This window comes from Alosa alosa, chromosome 16 (genome assembly GCF_017589495.1).
Source record: "Alosa alosa isolate M-15738 ecotype Scorff River chromosome 16, AALO_Geno_1.1, whole genome shotgun sequence".
NCBI lineage: Eukaryota > Metazoa > Chordata > Actinopteri > Clupeiformes > Clupeidae > Alosa > Alosa alosa.
This window is the reverse complement of record NC_063204.1, coordinates 6,815,635-6,832,346: the sequence shown is the minus strand read 5'-3', so window position 1 is coordinate 6,832,346 and position 16,712 is coordinate 6,815,635. Positions and strand designations below refer to the sequence as shown.

At 43.6% G+C, this 16,712-nt stretch overlaps 1 protein-coding gene across 6 annotated transcripts in view; it reads right to left on the bottom strand.

The window, feature by feature from the left end:
- palmdb (palmdelphin b) overlaps window positions 1-16,712 on the bottom strand; it is a 32,305-nt gene that overhangs the window by 1,088 nt on the left and 14,505 nt on the right. For 2 of the 6 annotated variants that reach the window (XM_048266871.1, XM_048266872.1), the window contains exons 2-6: window positions 15,785-15,836; window positions 14,256-14,336; window positions 14,003-14,133; window positions 11,913-12,027; window positions 54-2,133 (exon numbers count right to left, since the gene is read on the bottom strand). In XM_048266871.1, coding sequence (XP_048122828.1) covers window positions 54-2,133; window positions 11,913-12,027; window positions 14,003-14,133; window positions 14,256-14,336; window positions 15,785-15,829 — 2,452 coding nt within the window. In that variant the 5' untranslated portion in view covers window positions 15,830-15,836. Of the gene's footprint in view, window positions 1-53; window positions 2,158-4,336; window positions 5,589-6,565; window positions 6,744-6,991; window positions 7,564-8,931; window positions 9,934-11,215; window positions 11,327-11,419; window positions 11,445-11,912; window positions 12,028-14,002; window positions 14,134-14,255; window positions 14,337-15,784; window positions 15,837-16,712 lie in introns of those variants that run through there. The other 4 variants (XM_048266877.1, XM_048266876.1, XM_048266874.1 and 1 more) reach the window with 4 other exon arrangements.

The window sequence follows — 16,712 nt, the reverse complement described above, 5'->3', positions numbered from 1 at the left end:
CAAGAAGAATGTATAAGACTAGCAGTTTAAACTATCACATTGACATACAGTACCTGACGTATCAAATGCACTGTTTAGAAGATTTGGGGAGACCACAATTGTGTTGAATTTTTCCTTAGTGTACATGCTCGCTCGCTGTCTCCTCAGTTCCTCCTCACGCTGCTTGACCATCTTAATCTCCTCATCGATGAGGGACTGTGTGCTTCTGGAGCGCAGCTTGAAGAAGGGGTTGTTCAGGAACATGCTGTCCTGGTTCTCCTCAGCAGCTGAGTTGAGGCAGAACTCGGACGCACTGCGGATGATCAGGTTTGACGTCTCTAGGATGATCACATTGGAGGGCTCATTGGAGTTCCAGTTTCCTGGGTGGGCAGCCCCCATGTCTTTCCCATAACGCTTTGGGCTGCAGGGATAAGGATCAGGCTCCAGGATGATGACATTGTTAGCAGCAAACTCTCGTTTCTGTGCACCTTTGACTGGCGATGAAGTGATTATAAAAGATGGTGTTGGGTTGCTAGGTGATCTTGGAATGTTGCAGCCATCGTCCTGATGCTCAAACATCTTCCTCTTCTCATCCACCTCCTGGCAGAGTTTGGTGGAGTGAATGACGACTGGTCTGGCTTTAGCTTGCACAAACTCGCATGAGCTGGATGAGGACAGGGCTCTTTCGCGTCTGAAGTTCTCCTCTCTTTCCATGGTTAAGCGGATCTCTCTCTCAACAGGGGTCTCTGGGTCGTCATAAGGAGATCTGTAGCTCAAGTCATCCAGACCAGAGTCCTCAGAACAGGGGCTGAACTGAGTGTGTGGATAGTCTCCCCCAAGAGCCAGATTCTCAAAATCAGGATCCCTCCTGGGCCTGTCAATGTTGCGAACTGGTGTGTACATGAAGCTGTGGCTACCTTGGCAGAGGCCTGGTTTAGGGGTGGTGGGTGACTGGACCGTAGTCTTAGCCATTTTAGTCTGTTCCTCCATTTCCAGCCATTGTTTGCGAGCTACCCGGAAGTCCACGTGCTCCGTGCTGACATTTTCACTCTTCATCTCCTGGATCACGCAGTAGTCTTTGGGCAGCTTCTTGTCACCTTCTGAATGTTGAGAAGTGTGTTTGTTGTTGGACCCCTTTCCAGTTTCTTCATCATCCTCAGAGATTTTTGACAACCCATGGAACAGCGTTGGAGTTGTATAGGTCACCTCCCTCTTCTCAAAATCTGAGTCAGTCTCAGGCTGCTCTAGAATTTCATCCCCGAGTGGAATCTCAGACTCACTTTTCTGGTTAACATCCTTTGGGTCATCTTCCTCGTTGTCAATTGAAGGCTTTTGGACAAAGAGCTCCTGTGCACTCAACTGCAGACTGTCTAAATACGAGTCATCATCCTCTTTGTTGATGGAGGAAGAAAATATGGTCCTCCACTTATCGTCACCCTCACTATCTGAAGATGCAACAGCTATCTCCACATGCAGACACTCATCTAATTCTTCTGGGTCGTGACAGGACTCTGTAGATACCTCTGATAAGGCCTCTTCTCGGATGAACTGTTCTAGCATTGACTCCTCCACCTCATCAGAGGTAAAATTGTCAACTGCATCATCTGTTGGCATGAGGTTTAAGGCCTTCATGGCATCTTCTGGGTCTTCAGGTTCCTCTGTGTCAAACAAATCTGGCAAGGCATCTTCTGACTGGTCTTCCACTAGTGGTTCTTGTGTTTTGGGGGCAGACTCATTTTCACACACACTCTCTCCGCTTGATGGTGGTTTTGACAAAGAGGTGACAGACTCATGGTGGTTTAGCTCTTCAGGTGTAGCCTCTAAGATCAGAGCCTCCTTTGGGCAAGGGATGTCATCCAATTCTGACGTCATGCTAGGAGGCAGGTCAGCTAAAATATCTACCACCACCTTACTTCCCATTGTCTCCAAGAATTCTTCATAGCAGTCTTGTTCATCATTGTTGCTTGAGCTTTCATTCTCGGGTAACTCAGTCTCTTGAGGTTCCTGTTCAAAGTCGGCTACATTTCCTGATTCCAGTTGTTCACTGGTCTCCATGGTTACAGCCTTGGAAAGGGACTCGGCTTGATTCTGAGAGGGACTGCTACCTTCACTCAGTTCTTTTCCATCCACCTCTGTCAACTCAGTCGTAGCTCCCTGCAGAAAGGAGAGAATTGTTGTCTGTCAGAAGAAAAGGATAGATACTTTATTGATCCCCAAGGGGAAATTCAAGGCAACACTCATCTGTATTCCTATCCTGGCTGATAGGCTTTTCTTATCCTAACATGTCTTTTTCAGTATTCTTTCTTTCTTTCTTTCTTTCTTTCTTAGCTTTCCTTTATGATCTTTTCATCTTTTTATTTGTTTGTCTCATGCAGTTGTTATGTTTCCTAGCTGTGTTAGAGGGACCATTTGAAGTTTGCTTCATCTCTATCTATCTTGGCTCTTGTCTCACTCCCCACTGTATTGTTTACTTATGAGCCTTTTCCTGCACAATGTATTTCTCTCCATACCATTCTTATTTCCCTCATGACCTGCAAGATGCTGCTGCACAAAAGCAGTCTGGTTAGGTATTAATTTCACACCATGCAGTAAACCTCCAAACAAGATTGATTTTACAAGTGATTTTACAAGGCAAACACGCAAACATAAGCTCATGAACAGTCAACAGAACAGAACAGAATTTTTAATGAAAGAGTTTTGCACATGAAACACTCTACAATATTTATTATCTTTGTGATGTGATCAGTGTTTATGCTCTCACGACACTCAAGATTTTGAGTGAGATATTAGCGTGCTTTGTAAGAGGATTTAGTATGTTCTTCAATGTGTATAGAATTGGCAATTGGTTAATCCCTCTATTTGAGCATGCAGTTAGAAAGAGAAAAGCAGAAACAGAAATCATTTGTTGGTTTTTGCCAGTGACCTATCCATTCCATTGCACACAGATCCTTACCTTGTACATAGTTCTGAACTGGCAGAGAATGACCTGTCAAACTTTGGTCTATTAAGGCAGATAACAGGAAATGCCTTCAGTCAGTCACTGCATCAAAAATTAATGGCTGAGTGAGAGCAGCCATAATTGATGGGGTGACTTGAAAAGCTGTTTATTTACTATCACAGTGAATCATTTCACAAAGTGGGTTATGCACAGAGAGAGAGACAGTGAAGGCAGCTGAGACTGAATTAAAAGGACCCATTATGTAAGACTGCAGGACTAGTTCTCTCGCCCACATACAGGCGACACAGCACAGCTATGTCTCTGCAGTTAGATAGCCCCTGGATCTACTTTAAGCCCCAGGAGATGAGGGGAGGAGAGCTCAGCAAGAGCCCGGCAACCTGGGGTATTTCAAATCCCACTGCTATTCCGCCCACACACTTCCGGAAGCCTAGAGAAAAACACTGTGCACGTTTTTTTCCCTAAATCACACCAGCGCCTGTGCACGACTTCTGTTTTAATTTGAGTGTTTTATTTATTTGGCAAAAACAGTGAGTACAGGGGGTACAAAACATTATTTTTCCATCGCTATTAACAACAACCAATTATCGTGTCGTGCAGGTGTCCAATTTGTTTTTGCAATCACTGTTCGTGGCTCGTGGCTGCCGCAGATGAGTTGAGTGAGGTTGACAGAGGTCATGTTGTCTGCTGGGACACCAAGCCCGCTGGCGGTGAGCTCATCCCGGCACTCCTGCCAAGAGCCAGAGATGTTCCCTCTGATCCTCAGCCGCTTTTCACACCAGGGAGGAACTAACAGAGACAGTGCTGACTCTGCCATAATAACACCATCTATAATCCTTATCGCCTTCATGACGCTGTGTGTGTGTGTGTGTGTGTGTGCACAGCGGTTCTAGCATGCCCACATTTGGAGCCCCCCCACCCCCTCCAAAAACACAATGACCAGTTACTACATTTTTACAGCTCTGAGAGAGAAAAAAGACTTCCCACCTAATCAGCCTCTTGAAATTGCCTCTTAACATATATTTAACTCATAATTGCCATCATTCAAGCCAGTTGACAGAGACAAAGTTCACTATGGAAGCTACAGAAAACAGGCAGATATGACAGCAAAACAAAGCACTTCTTTCCCATCTGATGTGCTCCTGAAATTCTATTACATTCACCCGCAATCAGGCTTGACAAAAGGCACCATGTCCAATCAAAATAAGCAAGCAGCCAAATACCATGACAACGGCAAAACAGCTCAGCTGTTGGCACCCAAACTTCACCTCCACAGCGCTGCTCAGCCCCCTCTAGCATGTCAGTGTGGAACCGATAAATAATTCAGTGAGAGATTTCTGAATTAGACCCCCGCAAAAAAAACAGACAGACAGAGAGGTGTCTTCACATTCTAAAACCTACCAGAAGCTTTAGCCAAAGCAGCCAGAAGGAGATCATCTCTATGGAAAGGTCCCACCACAGTTGTGCTCCTCACTGCTGGATGGACATGCACTTTGGGCTTATGTGAGGTCGGGTCATGGGAGATACATGCAGACTTTGATTTTTTTTTCGAGGCGGGGAAGTGTGAATTGATTGGTGGTGGCTTTCTCAGTGCAACCACCGTGATGAGAGGACTATTGACATAGCTATCACTCTGATCAGATTTGTGGTGACTGATGTTCGAACCTGAACTTCCCTCCAGCAAGTTCCCCACAATGAATTACATGTGAAGCACGTACCACAGTGGTGCTCTCTCTAAAGAGTGTCAATGCCGTTATTTCACTGGATCCCATAGTTTTTGAGTCCTCATTTTGACCCTTGTCAGATGATCAATGAGGCGTGAGGAGCCAAGGTCACAGAAATGAGTGAATAAATGTTGCCATGCTGGCTGGAACATAAAAATGTTCAGCTCAAGTGTCAGCTCAATTGTCCCATCATTATATTTACTTGTACTTCCAGACTGGCGAATCACATGGACCTTGTTCCGATCACGTTGTGCACCCACCTGCACTTTTTACGTCACGGGCAACCGATAACTGATGTCTGAAGGCAACGCACATAAAGGAAACTTGCTTTTTCATTTCAAGGATGTTTCGAAGCACGGAGGCTCAATGGTGCCTGAGTCACTAGCGTAGACACTTGAAAGGCTGTGTGTCGTCCGTGCGTGGGCAGGCCATTCAGACCTGGAGCACAAGCAGCCTGCACGGGATAAGGCAGCATCTCTGCAGAAGCACTTACCCTTCTGCAAAGGTTAAGGCCAATTACACCCCCTATGTGGCTCCTGCTGTAAAAAACCCACCATCATAATGCCTCAGCTACCTTAAAAGGCAACTCAATTAGCACACTCAAGCAGACTCAAGGTAATTTGTAAGTTAAATTACGAGAAAATGTGGCGAAGGAAAGTCTGATTGCAAAGGATAACCACCAAGCAACTCTGGAACAAGCAAGTCTGAGGGTACATATTGTGTGTCTAGTGCCCTGCTGTCTGGCACTGCAAATCCTAGTGAAAATGACATGGCATCACCCATTAGCACGCTGAAGCGTTGTGTTTTTCAGCCGCAGTGACACTTTGCGTGCCCAGCGGGGTGGAGTGGCACTTAACGGGGGGCCATGAGTAATCAACCCCTGCAGAGGTTTCGGCTGGAGAGCCCTGGCAACCCCTCTCTCCCCTCTGGAGTAAATGGGGAGAGAGGAGTGGAGAGGGTAGGAGATGCCTAATCTGCATCCTAATGACCTCACCCACCGCAACCCCCCCTACACACACACACACACACACACACACAGCATCACTGCTACTGTCCTTATCCAGATCACACCCCCTGGGAATTTGATTTTTATCACATGCCATCACAATATCCCCAGATGCCTGAATGCCACTCAAAAACAACACATAAAGAAAACTCTGATCATCCAGACGCATGCCCAAACAGCCGTGGGAGAAAGCCTACCATCTGTGTTGCCATTCTTAATCAGCACTTTTAGTATGCAGAGGGACTTGCACTCTCTTCAGCTCAGTTTATCCAACTACGCAGCTCTAGCCGCAGAAAATAGTCTCTTGCCTATCCTGGTATACCTATTTTTTTCTTACCTCAGTTAGGATTTTTTTTTTCTAGTCTGATGTAAGCCAGTGCAACTCAGTTTCTGACCTTGCTCAGCACGAAAAAAGTACAATGAATTCAATATAAAATGTGTTGATAACAGATTTGTGTTGATATGTGTTGATAACCATCACTGTGTTGAAATGTGTTGATAACCATCACTGCTGTTCTAATATCACTTGCTTATCTCTCCATTTAACATTTTGTATTTTAGAAGTTAACTGTAGAGTGATGCTGCAAACAAAACTTCATCACATCATCATCACATTCACACACACACACACTTATTCACAGGCAACTCGTCCCATCTTGTTTGCAGGTTTTCAAAAACAGCACATTCCCCCTCATCTCCCTATATTCAGCCCGCACCAACTTCACCCAAACAAGGCATTACTGCATGTCAACACCAGACACCACCCGCAAATAAAGATCTCCCTCCCTCATGAAAAACTATCTGATCCACATGCATGTTACCTAATCAGCTATTGATCTATTTAATGGTACGTAAATTACTTGAAACTTCCCTGTTATTGACATTGGTACCCGGGCTTACCTCACAGCAGCGCTGGTGGAGACCGCGTTTCTATGTGAGTGTGTGTGTGTGTGTGTGAGAGAGAGAGAGAGAGTGTGAAGCTCGCTATGGCAAAGCTGAGTTGCTGCACTCTCTGCCTGGCTGGCTGTAGCCACAGAGACTGGAAGTCTCATTCAATGTGCCAGGGAACAGCCAATCAGAGCGCAGTCTGCCTGGTGCTCCAACACACACATACACACACTCCCCCACTGATGCACACTCTTGTGGGCTTGATACACACACACACACACACACACACACACACACACACACACAGGATGTCTTGCTGTGTCCATATGGGACGTGACTACAGTGATGTATATTGGATTGTGGCACACTTTTGCTCACAAAAAAAGCATAACCTGCAGCATTTTGATGGTCACTGGCAATGAGTTTGAAACACATCAGAGCCTTTTAACACTTTTTAATGAAGTTGAAAAGCAGTATGATCAAAGGGATGGAGAAAACTGGGAATTCAGCAATTTATCTTCTGAAGCATTATTGTCCTGGAATAGACTACTGATTGCTTTACCCCTGCTTTTTATAAGGGACATATCAAGCAAAGATATATATTCTGCAAAATTGCTAAATTTACATTAAATGTGAGCAAGTGAAAGAAAAAGAAGTTACATATAAACACAAACAGACACAGAGCATTCTATTACATTGTATGTACATTCTCGACATGATACAGTTTTGGTTCAAGCACACTGAATCAGAAGAAAGGCAACAGTGATTTAAAGCAGTGAAAAGATGAAACAAACTCCTCACAAGCTAATCAGTTTTTTTAACAGCAGTTTTTTTTTTAGTCATGTCCTTGTTCAAGAAAAAAGGAGAGAAAACACCCGGAGCTTTTTGATTTCCTGTTTTTTTTTTTCATCCTCTTGATGGAATATCTATGGCAGACACACAGTAGGCAGGAGTTCTATTCTTTGGCTGTTATGCTTGCTTTCCTAGCTGTGCCATTTTCAGCCTCAAAGCTGCAGAGAGGGAGACGGAGAAGATTTTTTAAGGACACATTTTCACAGAATATCTGCAGAAAAGCTTCTGTTTCTGTTGCAGTGGTGGAGGAATGATAAATCCGGTTTAGAGTTTGATGCATAATCTGTTTTTTTTTTTAATAAAGCAGTTGACTGCCGTTTTTAAATGTCTCGATCAACCAAATGCTTTTTACTTCAGAATGACAAGAGTGAGCTGGCAGGATAATTGCACTGAATCTGGTGTAATTTAAGAGAAAATTTGAGCCTTACATAAGTCTAGGAGATTACGTAAGGGCTTCTCAAGCATATGTTATGAAATGGCACTTGAAAAAAATCCACAGCTCCTCAGAATTCAACCAAGGACAAACAGTTCGATTAAGCCAGGGAGACATAATCGAGTATCTCAGGGACTGTCACTCAACCTTCCCTTAACAAACTCCACTGACAGGCTGAGGCAGGAGCCGTCGAGATTTAATGCTATCAGGAAGTTGTCTAGGGACTGGGAGATAGCACTGAGTAATTTCCAATTTCATAAACGATGCAAGTGCAAGTTATATTATGTTGTTCACACCTACACAATCTAATTTAATCATTTTCAAATGGTTAGTAACAATGTTGTTATATTAGTTGTATTAATATAGTAAATAAGGGCTAGGCAATATTAATTTATACTTAATTCAGAGTTGAATTAAGTCTAAATTAATTTAATTAACCCACACAATAAATGTCCAGACTGTAGGTTTACTGAGCAGAAAAGCAGAGCCAAGATGATAGGATTTAGTAAACATTTATTGGCTTAGAGACAGACTTAAGAGCAGACACAGAGAGCATATGTGAGTTGAAGTAAAATACACAGATAGCAGGCCGTTAGAGAGTTCTTCTCACTCAAACATTCAAGAAGTTAGAATTAATTCGCTCATTTTATTTGAAAATAGCGAAAATATTACAAAGACAACCATAACAATTCCATTGAGTGTTATTTTCTCCCAGAATAAAAGAGATGCTGTTTTCAACCACTGGGTGGAGGTAGAGGCCCTCACAAGAAGCCCAGAGCAGTTGTCAGTCTAAACATGCAGCATCAAATTGCTTTTATATATTTCCGATTGGGTAAAATCCTGCTGTATGATTAAGACTGACTAACAAACAAACACAAAGCTTAGTCATCTTATTATTACAGGTTTGCAGGCTCTCTAGACTCAGAAGATTATTGTTTTCTGGTTATTGGCATAGTATTGTTAGTTCATTTGGCATGCACAGGAAATGAAGGCAGTGGTATGTGCAAGCTCTTCAGCAAGATGTTATCAGCAGGCACAAGAGATACAACTGCAGTGCAGAGCGCAAAGAGCCGATTTGGTCTCTTTCTGATACCTGAGGCAGAGGGGTCCTCGATGCTGTAGATGTCTGCTGGGGGCTGAGCGCGATTCCGGACACCACTGGGTCGCACCTCGGAGCGGTGCACGTTAGTCTTGTTGGGAGAGAAGACCTTGCTGCGGTAGCCCTCTGGGTGAAAGGACAGCGAGTTGTCGTCGTTAGGATGAGAGTCGTCGCTACGCTCCTCGTCTTCGTCTCCGATGACGATCAGTTCAGCCTGGAAGCCTTCATCTTCCTCGTCCTCTTCGGCTGTCCGGTAGCCCATGAAGATCATGGTGACGGGCTCGTCGGGATCGATGTCAGACGGGAGTGTGTCCGCCATGCTGACCCTGGTGTCCTCCATCATGGAGTGGAGTGGAGACACCCTCCCCAGCCCAAGTCCAGAGTCTTCCCCAAAGAAGATCTCCCCCTGGGGCCCTGGCATGGGGCTCCGCCTGGGGCTCGCCCTGTGCCCATCTGTGGCCCTCTGTGCCCCTCTGCCTCCATTCGCCTGGGAGCTCTTGGGGGTCGGGTAAGGCGACAGTTTGCCATGCGAAACACTGTAGTTCGGTGGGTCTGGAATGTGCAAAGGAGAGTGCGTTGCTGGCCGTGGGCTTGGCGTGGCCTGCCTGTCGGCCGGAAGGGGACTTGGGGTGTTGGTGGGGGTCCAGAGTCCGTTGGGTGTCGGGCTGTTCTGGTCTCGGTCGGACTTCCTCGGGGTGTTGGGGCGGCTGTAAGGGCTCGAAAACACGGGCTCATGGAGCTGGACATCAGGGGGGGTCTTCTTCTCCGTGGCCTTGCGCAAGAGCTCCTCCACGTCGCCGGGGCTGAGCTCGTCCACTCCGTTGGTTTCGATGGCACGTCCGTCCGAGCTCAGGGCGTAGACAGACTTCCGGCCATCATCAAAGACCTTCACGCCTTTGTGGTGGATGTCATCTGTGGTGATCGTAGTGGAGGAGAGGACCTGACTCTCACCAGTGCGCTTGTCAAGCTCCACGCTGATCTCCATGGCAAACATGGCTATGGATAGGACAGAAGACTTTTTTTCAGAAGGACTGTACTCTACTGTATATGAACTACAATCTCTGCCTTGTCAAAAACTTAATCTGTCTAACGTCTGTAACCTACAAATCCACAAACATTTCCAAAATAATTACAAACCTTGTGATCTAAGCAGTTTAGGTCTACACGGTCCTGTATTAGCAGAGGCGGACAGAGTACACAGCTTCATTACTTGAGTAAAAGTACAGATACCCTTTGCTAAATTTTACTCAAGTACAAGTAAAAGTACAACAGTCAGATGTCTACTTAAGTAAAAGTACTGAAATACTTGTTTTTAAAAGTACTTGAGTATCAAGAGTACAAGAGTACATTTTCTAAATATTGCATTACTACTGCCACAGTGCTTACATTTATGTACAGAATCGTACTACATGGAGTTATGAAAAATGTTAATGTTAATACCTTGGAGAATATAAAAGGAATTGAAAGTAAAATCAAGTCATTTTCATCTTTTTACCATGTTGCCAGGGATGGGCAGTATTTCTAATACATGTATTTAAAATACGTATTTGAAATACAAAATACTATTTTGTAATTGAAACACTTAAAGCGAAAACTATCATTAACTTGTTCAGAAAATTGAAATAGTCTGGCGAGGTGGGGCCACAGGTTGGCACATTCCCAGGATGGACCTGCTGCATCTTCATCCATTGTTTCGTCCATGGTTTCGTCTCTTATCTAAATCTGACCATGGAGTTGACTTTGGCGGAAAGCTGAAGGTGATTGCTGATAGGCCAATCAGTGGTGCCTGCACAATCCAATCACGTTTGAGAGGGAAACAACAAATTGAGGGTTTCCGATATTTTTCTTTTTTCCTTTTTTTTTAAAAGAAGTAACGGGTACTCACGGTTATGGATAGAAATGTAGTGGAGTAAAGGGTACAATATTTGCCTCTCAAATGTACTTGAGTAAAGTCATGAGTACTCCCCAAAAATGATACTCGAGTAAAGTAGAGATCCCTCAGAATTGTACTCAAGTACTGTACTCAAGTAAATGTACTCCGTTACTGTCGGGCTCTGTGTATTAGACTGTAAGATAACCTTTCTTGACTGTGCTACTCATTATTCAAACAATGACTAAACCTGGGAGGATCCCATTACATTACTCTTCCCTGAGATCTAGAAGGCCACTGCTGTCCAATGAAATATATCGTTTGAGACCAAAGAAACTGCTAAACCACATCATTTGATTCAGATACTGCAGTGTCATATTCAAGTATTCAAATAGCTTTGATCCATACCCCTCTTCGGGTCACCATCAGGTTCTTGCTTTGGACTTCTCTTTCTTAAGAGTGAAGGTTTGTAGGTCTTTGGCATATCAGGAATTGGGGAGTAAATATACTGCATGGGCTCTGAAACAAAATACAAAGCTGTTAGATTGGGTATAAATGCCAGAACTGGTCAAAGAGTAATGTGGAAAGCATGTGAAGAAAACATGTGTTTACCTTTCGGAATATCGGCATTTATTTCCTGTGCAGAGATATAACAGTGTGAAAACAGAATATGGACAGCAGGAAAGGAGAGTGAAGCTCAACAATATGTCACCTTCGCCATTTCCCACAAAATGCCTCTGTGTTCTCTCATATATCCAGCCACAAGCCAAAGCAACATCATTTTCAAGCCCGCTGCATTGCTGACAGGTCACACCAATTACTGGACAAACTTTCCTGCTTTCGCGCCTACCGTACTTCATTCTAAAACTCTCTGCAGAAAGAGTAAGACAGAAAAGCCACCCAGAAAAGCACTCAAGCAACGCCAACCACCAGAGATGCCAGCAATACACATAGCAACGCATGAGCTCCCTCACAAACACCTGTAAGCCAACAGACTCCTCAGAATCCTCAGCAAAGCGGATATATGTCATTGCTGAATGCTAGTTTGAAATATACAACCACAGCAGATACTCCACAGCCTTTCGAGCATCTGGCCAAGCAATACCTTGATGATGTCCTCAGCAGTCTTCTCCACCTCCTTGAGCCGTTTCAGAATGTGCTGTTCATTTGAAGAGATCCTTATCTCCTCAGCTTCCAGGGTCTCGATCTCTTCCTCTATTCTGCAATAGGGGTAGAGAGGCACTTTTAAAGGAGTATCTTCACAAATTAAATGTGATGTTGGATTACACAGCATACAATAACATAGTGAAGTATAGTGACCTGTTGTTTGGGTTTAACAATGCAGATGTTTTGCCAACTACCTGCTAGAGGGCTTCAAACTAAACACTGCCTACCGTAAAGTGAGCCATCTTGTCTTTTTCCTTGTCTTTGAGGCACAAAGAACACTGTAGCCATGTGGAATGCTATTTGTGAGCAGAGACAGCACTTATGTACCTTGCAAAGAGTACAGAAAAGGTCTGCACTGAGAGAAAAAAATCTGCTCTTGGTTTTATTTCCACACAAAAGGCAACATACACAGAGGCTTTCTTCAGTGTGTATCTGACACTCTTTTGTTTGGTGTGAGGACTAGGGGTCAGTCTTGTATGAACAAGCACACAATGAACAGTGGGAGGAGGGGTGGGGTTGGAAAAATGACTGGCCATAGTTCATATAAACCAATTTTGAGTTGGATTGAGAATATACACAGTTCTGTGAAATAAATGTGTTGCGTAGTAGACAACATAACACTAGCACTCAAAAAACCCTCATGTTGACTTAGCTAAGGTTCCACACTTCATCAGATCACAGCACCTCATTAAACTGGGGGATGGCTTCTACGACAGTGTCTGGACAGTGAGAAAATGGCCTGTTAACCTCTGGCTTCTGTGTGAATTACTATGTCAGGTCAGACCAAATAGATGGACATGTCTCATGTTTTAACACTTTTGGTTTAACAAGATGCGGCTAGACACTCGTGTGACAGGTGATGTCACTAATAAATTCTAACACCACAGACTAGACAGGGTCTTGTCTGAAATGAGCACATTCTTTTTTTAACAATGGTTTAAACATGGCTCGACTTTCACTGTTAGGCCTATAAAAGCCAGAGTTATGATGGTCTGGAGAAACAGAGCTTTCAGATGGGTGAGCAGGACTTTGACCCAAGGCGCAAGGTTAATTTGAGGTGGCCGATGAGCGCCATCCACTTGGATGATGAATGAAGACTCTACCAGATTGCTTTCAGGCTCCAATTGTTCTTCCCCATTTAATCTATTTGGACTTAGATTTGAGAAAATCAAAGAGCTGAAGGTCTGAGTAGTGCCTTTCACCATTGATGGGTTTGGATTTGTTGTGATGCAGTTGGATTTCACCAGTGCACCATGCTGAAAAACACACTACCATGGTACAGTACATCCATGAATCACGACATATCTGCAGCAAAACTGTGACATATATGAGGCTTCATGCCAAAATCTGTCATTAATTACAATTACACAATATCTCATCACCTTGATTATTATATATATATATTTTTTAAATACACAAAAATGTTATGAAATTAAAAATTTAAAATGTGGTTTATTAATATGTGATTTAGTTTTACCAGGGTTGAGCAGAAGTCTTAGCTGACGTAAAGGCCTCCAGCAGTGTTGGGTTGTGACGCTTGTTTAGATCACATTAGATGTGTAGTACGTTTAAGCCTCCATAAACCCCTGTGTTTGTGCAGACAGGCCCCGTTGGAAGAGCAGACAGGTTACATAATGCTCTGTGTGGAGACACCGTTGGAGTAACCGTTGGTTGACACATAAAGCTCATCACCAGATTTAAGTGAGTTGAGGTGGACAATCTGGTTCTAATCCCCCTCAAGTCGGCTCCCGCTTTTACTGACCACTTGTCGGGCAGCCACGTCAGGAGCGTAATCTCAGAGAAGGAGTCAACTATACACGACTGAGGGAAGGAGTCATCCACACACCACAAGCACATATACACACATATATAAATGTGTCCATACATAACTATGCATGCATGTCTGCAAAAATGCGCTAATACTGCATGTAAAGACCTGCATGCACACACATGTAAACACACACACACACACACACACACACACACACACACACACATGTATATCTGCACACACAAAGTGCACTGTACCTGCTGATATTGCTTTGCAGCAGTTTGGTTTGTTGCTGGTCATCCTGAGCTTGAGTCTTCAAGGCCTCTTGCTCCTCCTCCGTTTGACCGCTCAGCCCATCCATCAACCATTGTTCACGCAGGGCTTTTTTCTGTTTCAGAGACCGCAGTCAGGTGAGCATAAGCAGTTCAAACACTGTGGGTTTCTCACTGTAACACTACAGCTGATACATTAAAGGGTACGAGAGAGTGAAGGCACTTGGGCCATGCTTGCCTTCAGATATTGAAGTTTGAGTTTCTCTTCTTCGATTTGTCTCCTTTTCTTCGCAATGTCCTCCTGAACTCGTCTTTTGTCCTGTGATGGATTCATACTCATTATGAAATAAATGGGATAAACGGCTTGTCATCACACACAAATGTTTGTCATCACACATCATCAGTGATTTTAAAGGAATACTCCGGCATAAAAACAACCTCTATTTGCGGTTCATTGCTAATACAAACAATGGACTCCACCAATTAACGTAATTTTGCTCTCAACCAAAAGTTTGAATTTGGTATCTACTGTAAATAGTCATTTTGACTCCGGAGTATTCCTTTAAGTCGATGACAATGGATTGGTAGGACAACTACAGGACTGTTTGTGTGGTCAATATCAACTAAAGCAACAGAGCATTTAAAACAAACAACTTTCGGGCACTAACATCTCTCAACTGGGATGAATCATGCTACCTGAATATACATATTAGTTTATAATAGCAGGCTGTCAGATATGTCTGCGCAAAGGGGAACTCTTTCAGCATTTACTGGCCACATTGTAAATCCCCACATCCGATTGTGCACTCCCAGACGGATCAAGTTGCTGGTCTATTTTAAAGCGAGGAGGGTCAGAGAAAGATTCTCCTACTGTAAGGAAGACGAATCTCAGGAGAGACTGACTGTCCGTCTGGGGACTAAATATACCACCAAAGAGTCTCAGTTTTCAACATATCCTCTGGGATTAATAAAGTAATTATCTATAAAGTAACTATAATAAAGCAACTTTAACCATCTATCTATCTCAGTGATATCAAATCTATACTCTGTCCCCTCTGACCTAAAAACCGGGAACATCACTTGAATCTGTACCTTCCCGAGACGATGCATATCAGTGTCAGATGTTCAGCTATTCAGAGCGATCATAACCATTCTTAAAGCAAGAGTGCCCGCTTTTAGGGCTAAAGGAAAGACCAAAATACACTTAATGTCCCCATTAAATAATTATTAAACATATTTGCTTAGTAGCCCTAATAAAACAAGCCTTGATACAGATTTGTGGTTAACAGTGCTACAGTGCCAGTGGTACATCAAGGCTTCTAACATTTCAGATTTGTAATATAAGCTCTTATTTAGGGTTTGCTTGTAAAAAGTAACAAGTAATATTTGTCAACAAACTACAGTATAGTGCCAGTAGGTGCAGCGTCTATACCAGTCCACGGACTCTTTAAAGAAACCACACATACTCCACACATTCCCTTATTTATGTGACCCATGAAATCCGTCACTGACTCACACTCACATAAACACATTTGACCCTCACAATCAAACATGCAGTAAATGCTTACGATGACCACCGCTCCCTGCCCCACCCACCCCCACTGTCCATGAGTTAGGTGATGCCATTTGTCCAGAGCTCCTCAACCTAGACTCTCTTTCTAGTTTTTACTGGGACATCTTGACAGCTGTGATGACAAACGCAGCTGTAACGGCTGCCTGTGGTGTCTTTAAGCCGTGACTGGTGAAAGGGATGTGTGTGTGTCATACCGTTATGGCCTGCAGTCGCTCCTTCAACAGGTCGGCCTCCTCCATGCTGACCCTGAAAAGACAGGAACAGAGAATGCTCTTCCCTCAGAGTGGCTAAAGCTATGCGCGCAAGAGAGAGAGAGAGAGAGAGAGAGAGAGAAAGAGAGAAAGAGAGAGAGAGAGAGAGAGAGAGAGAGAGAGAGAGATGAAGAAAGATAAGCCAGTAACTGATTGGTCTGTGGGTGAGTATTTGTGTCGACATCATAGGGAGACCGGAAGATGTAAGTGTGTGCATGTCAGAGTTTGTGTGTGTGTGTGTGTGTGTGTGTGTGTGTGTGTGTCTGTGGTGTGTGTGTGTGTGATTTAGTTTTAGGGTGGGTGTCTCATAAATGACTGGTGTTGAATTATGTGACTGGACTGGGGTCTTGTGCAGGCTTGGACTGAGCTGTGGAACACTGTAAACCTGCTGGAATAGCTTGAATGGCTGGCATGTTTCCCCTGACGTTTCACATGTCCGATTTAGACTGGAGGAGTGGAGAGGGGCATGCCATAACACAACTGTGGCATTTGACATTGCGTTGTTTCCTCTTACTTTTTTGTTTTTTTAATGACCAACAATAAATAATAGGTAATGACCACAGGCCAGTCACAGATGAGAAGAGGAAAGACAGGAGAAGGTCATCCACGAGGGTTAGGCAATGGAATAGTTTCAACATCTAACTGACAAACTAAACCTCTATCATGCTCTCTTATGACACAGCATTGTGAATACTTTTCACAATGCAAAACAGAATAGGTTTTCCTGGATTTCCTCAGAATAGGTTTTCCTCAACATAAAATGTTCTGCATGGTATGAGTTTCAATTTGATTCCATTATCATTCTCTGTCAATGTCATTATAATATAATATAATATAATATAATATAATATAATATAATATAATTAGGGCT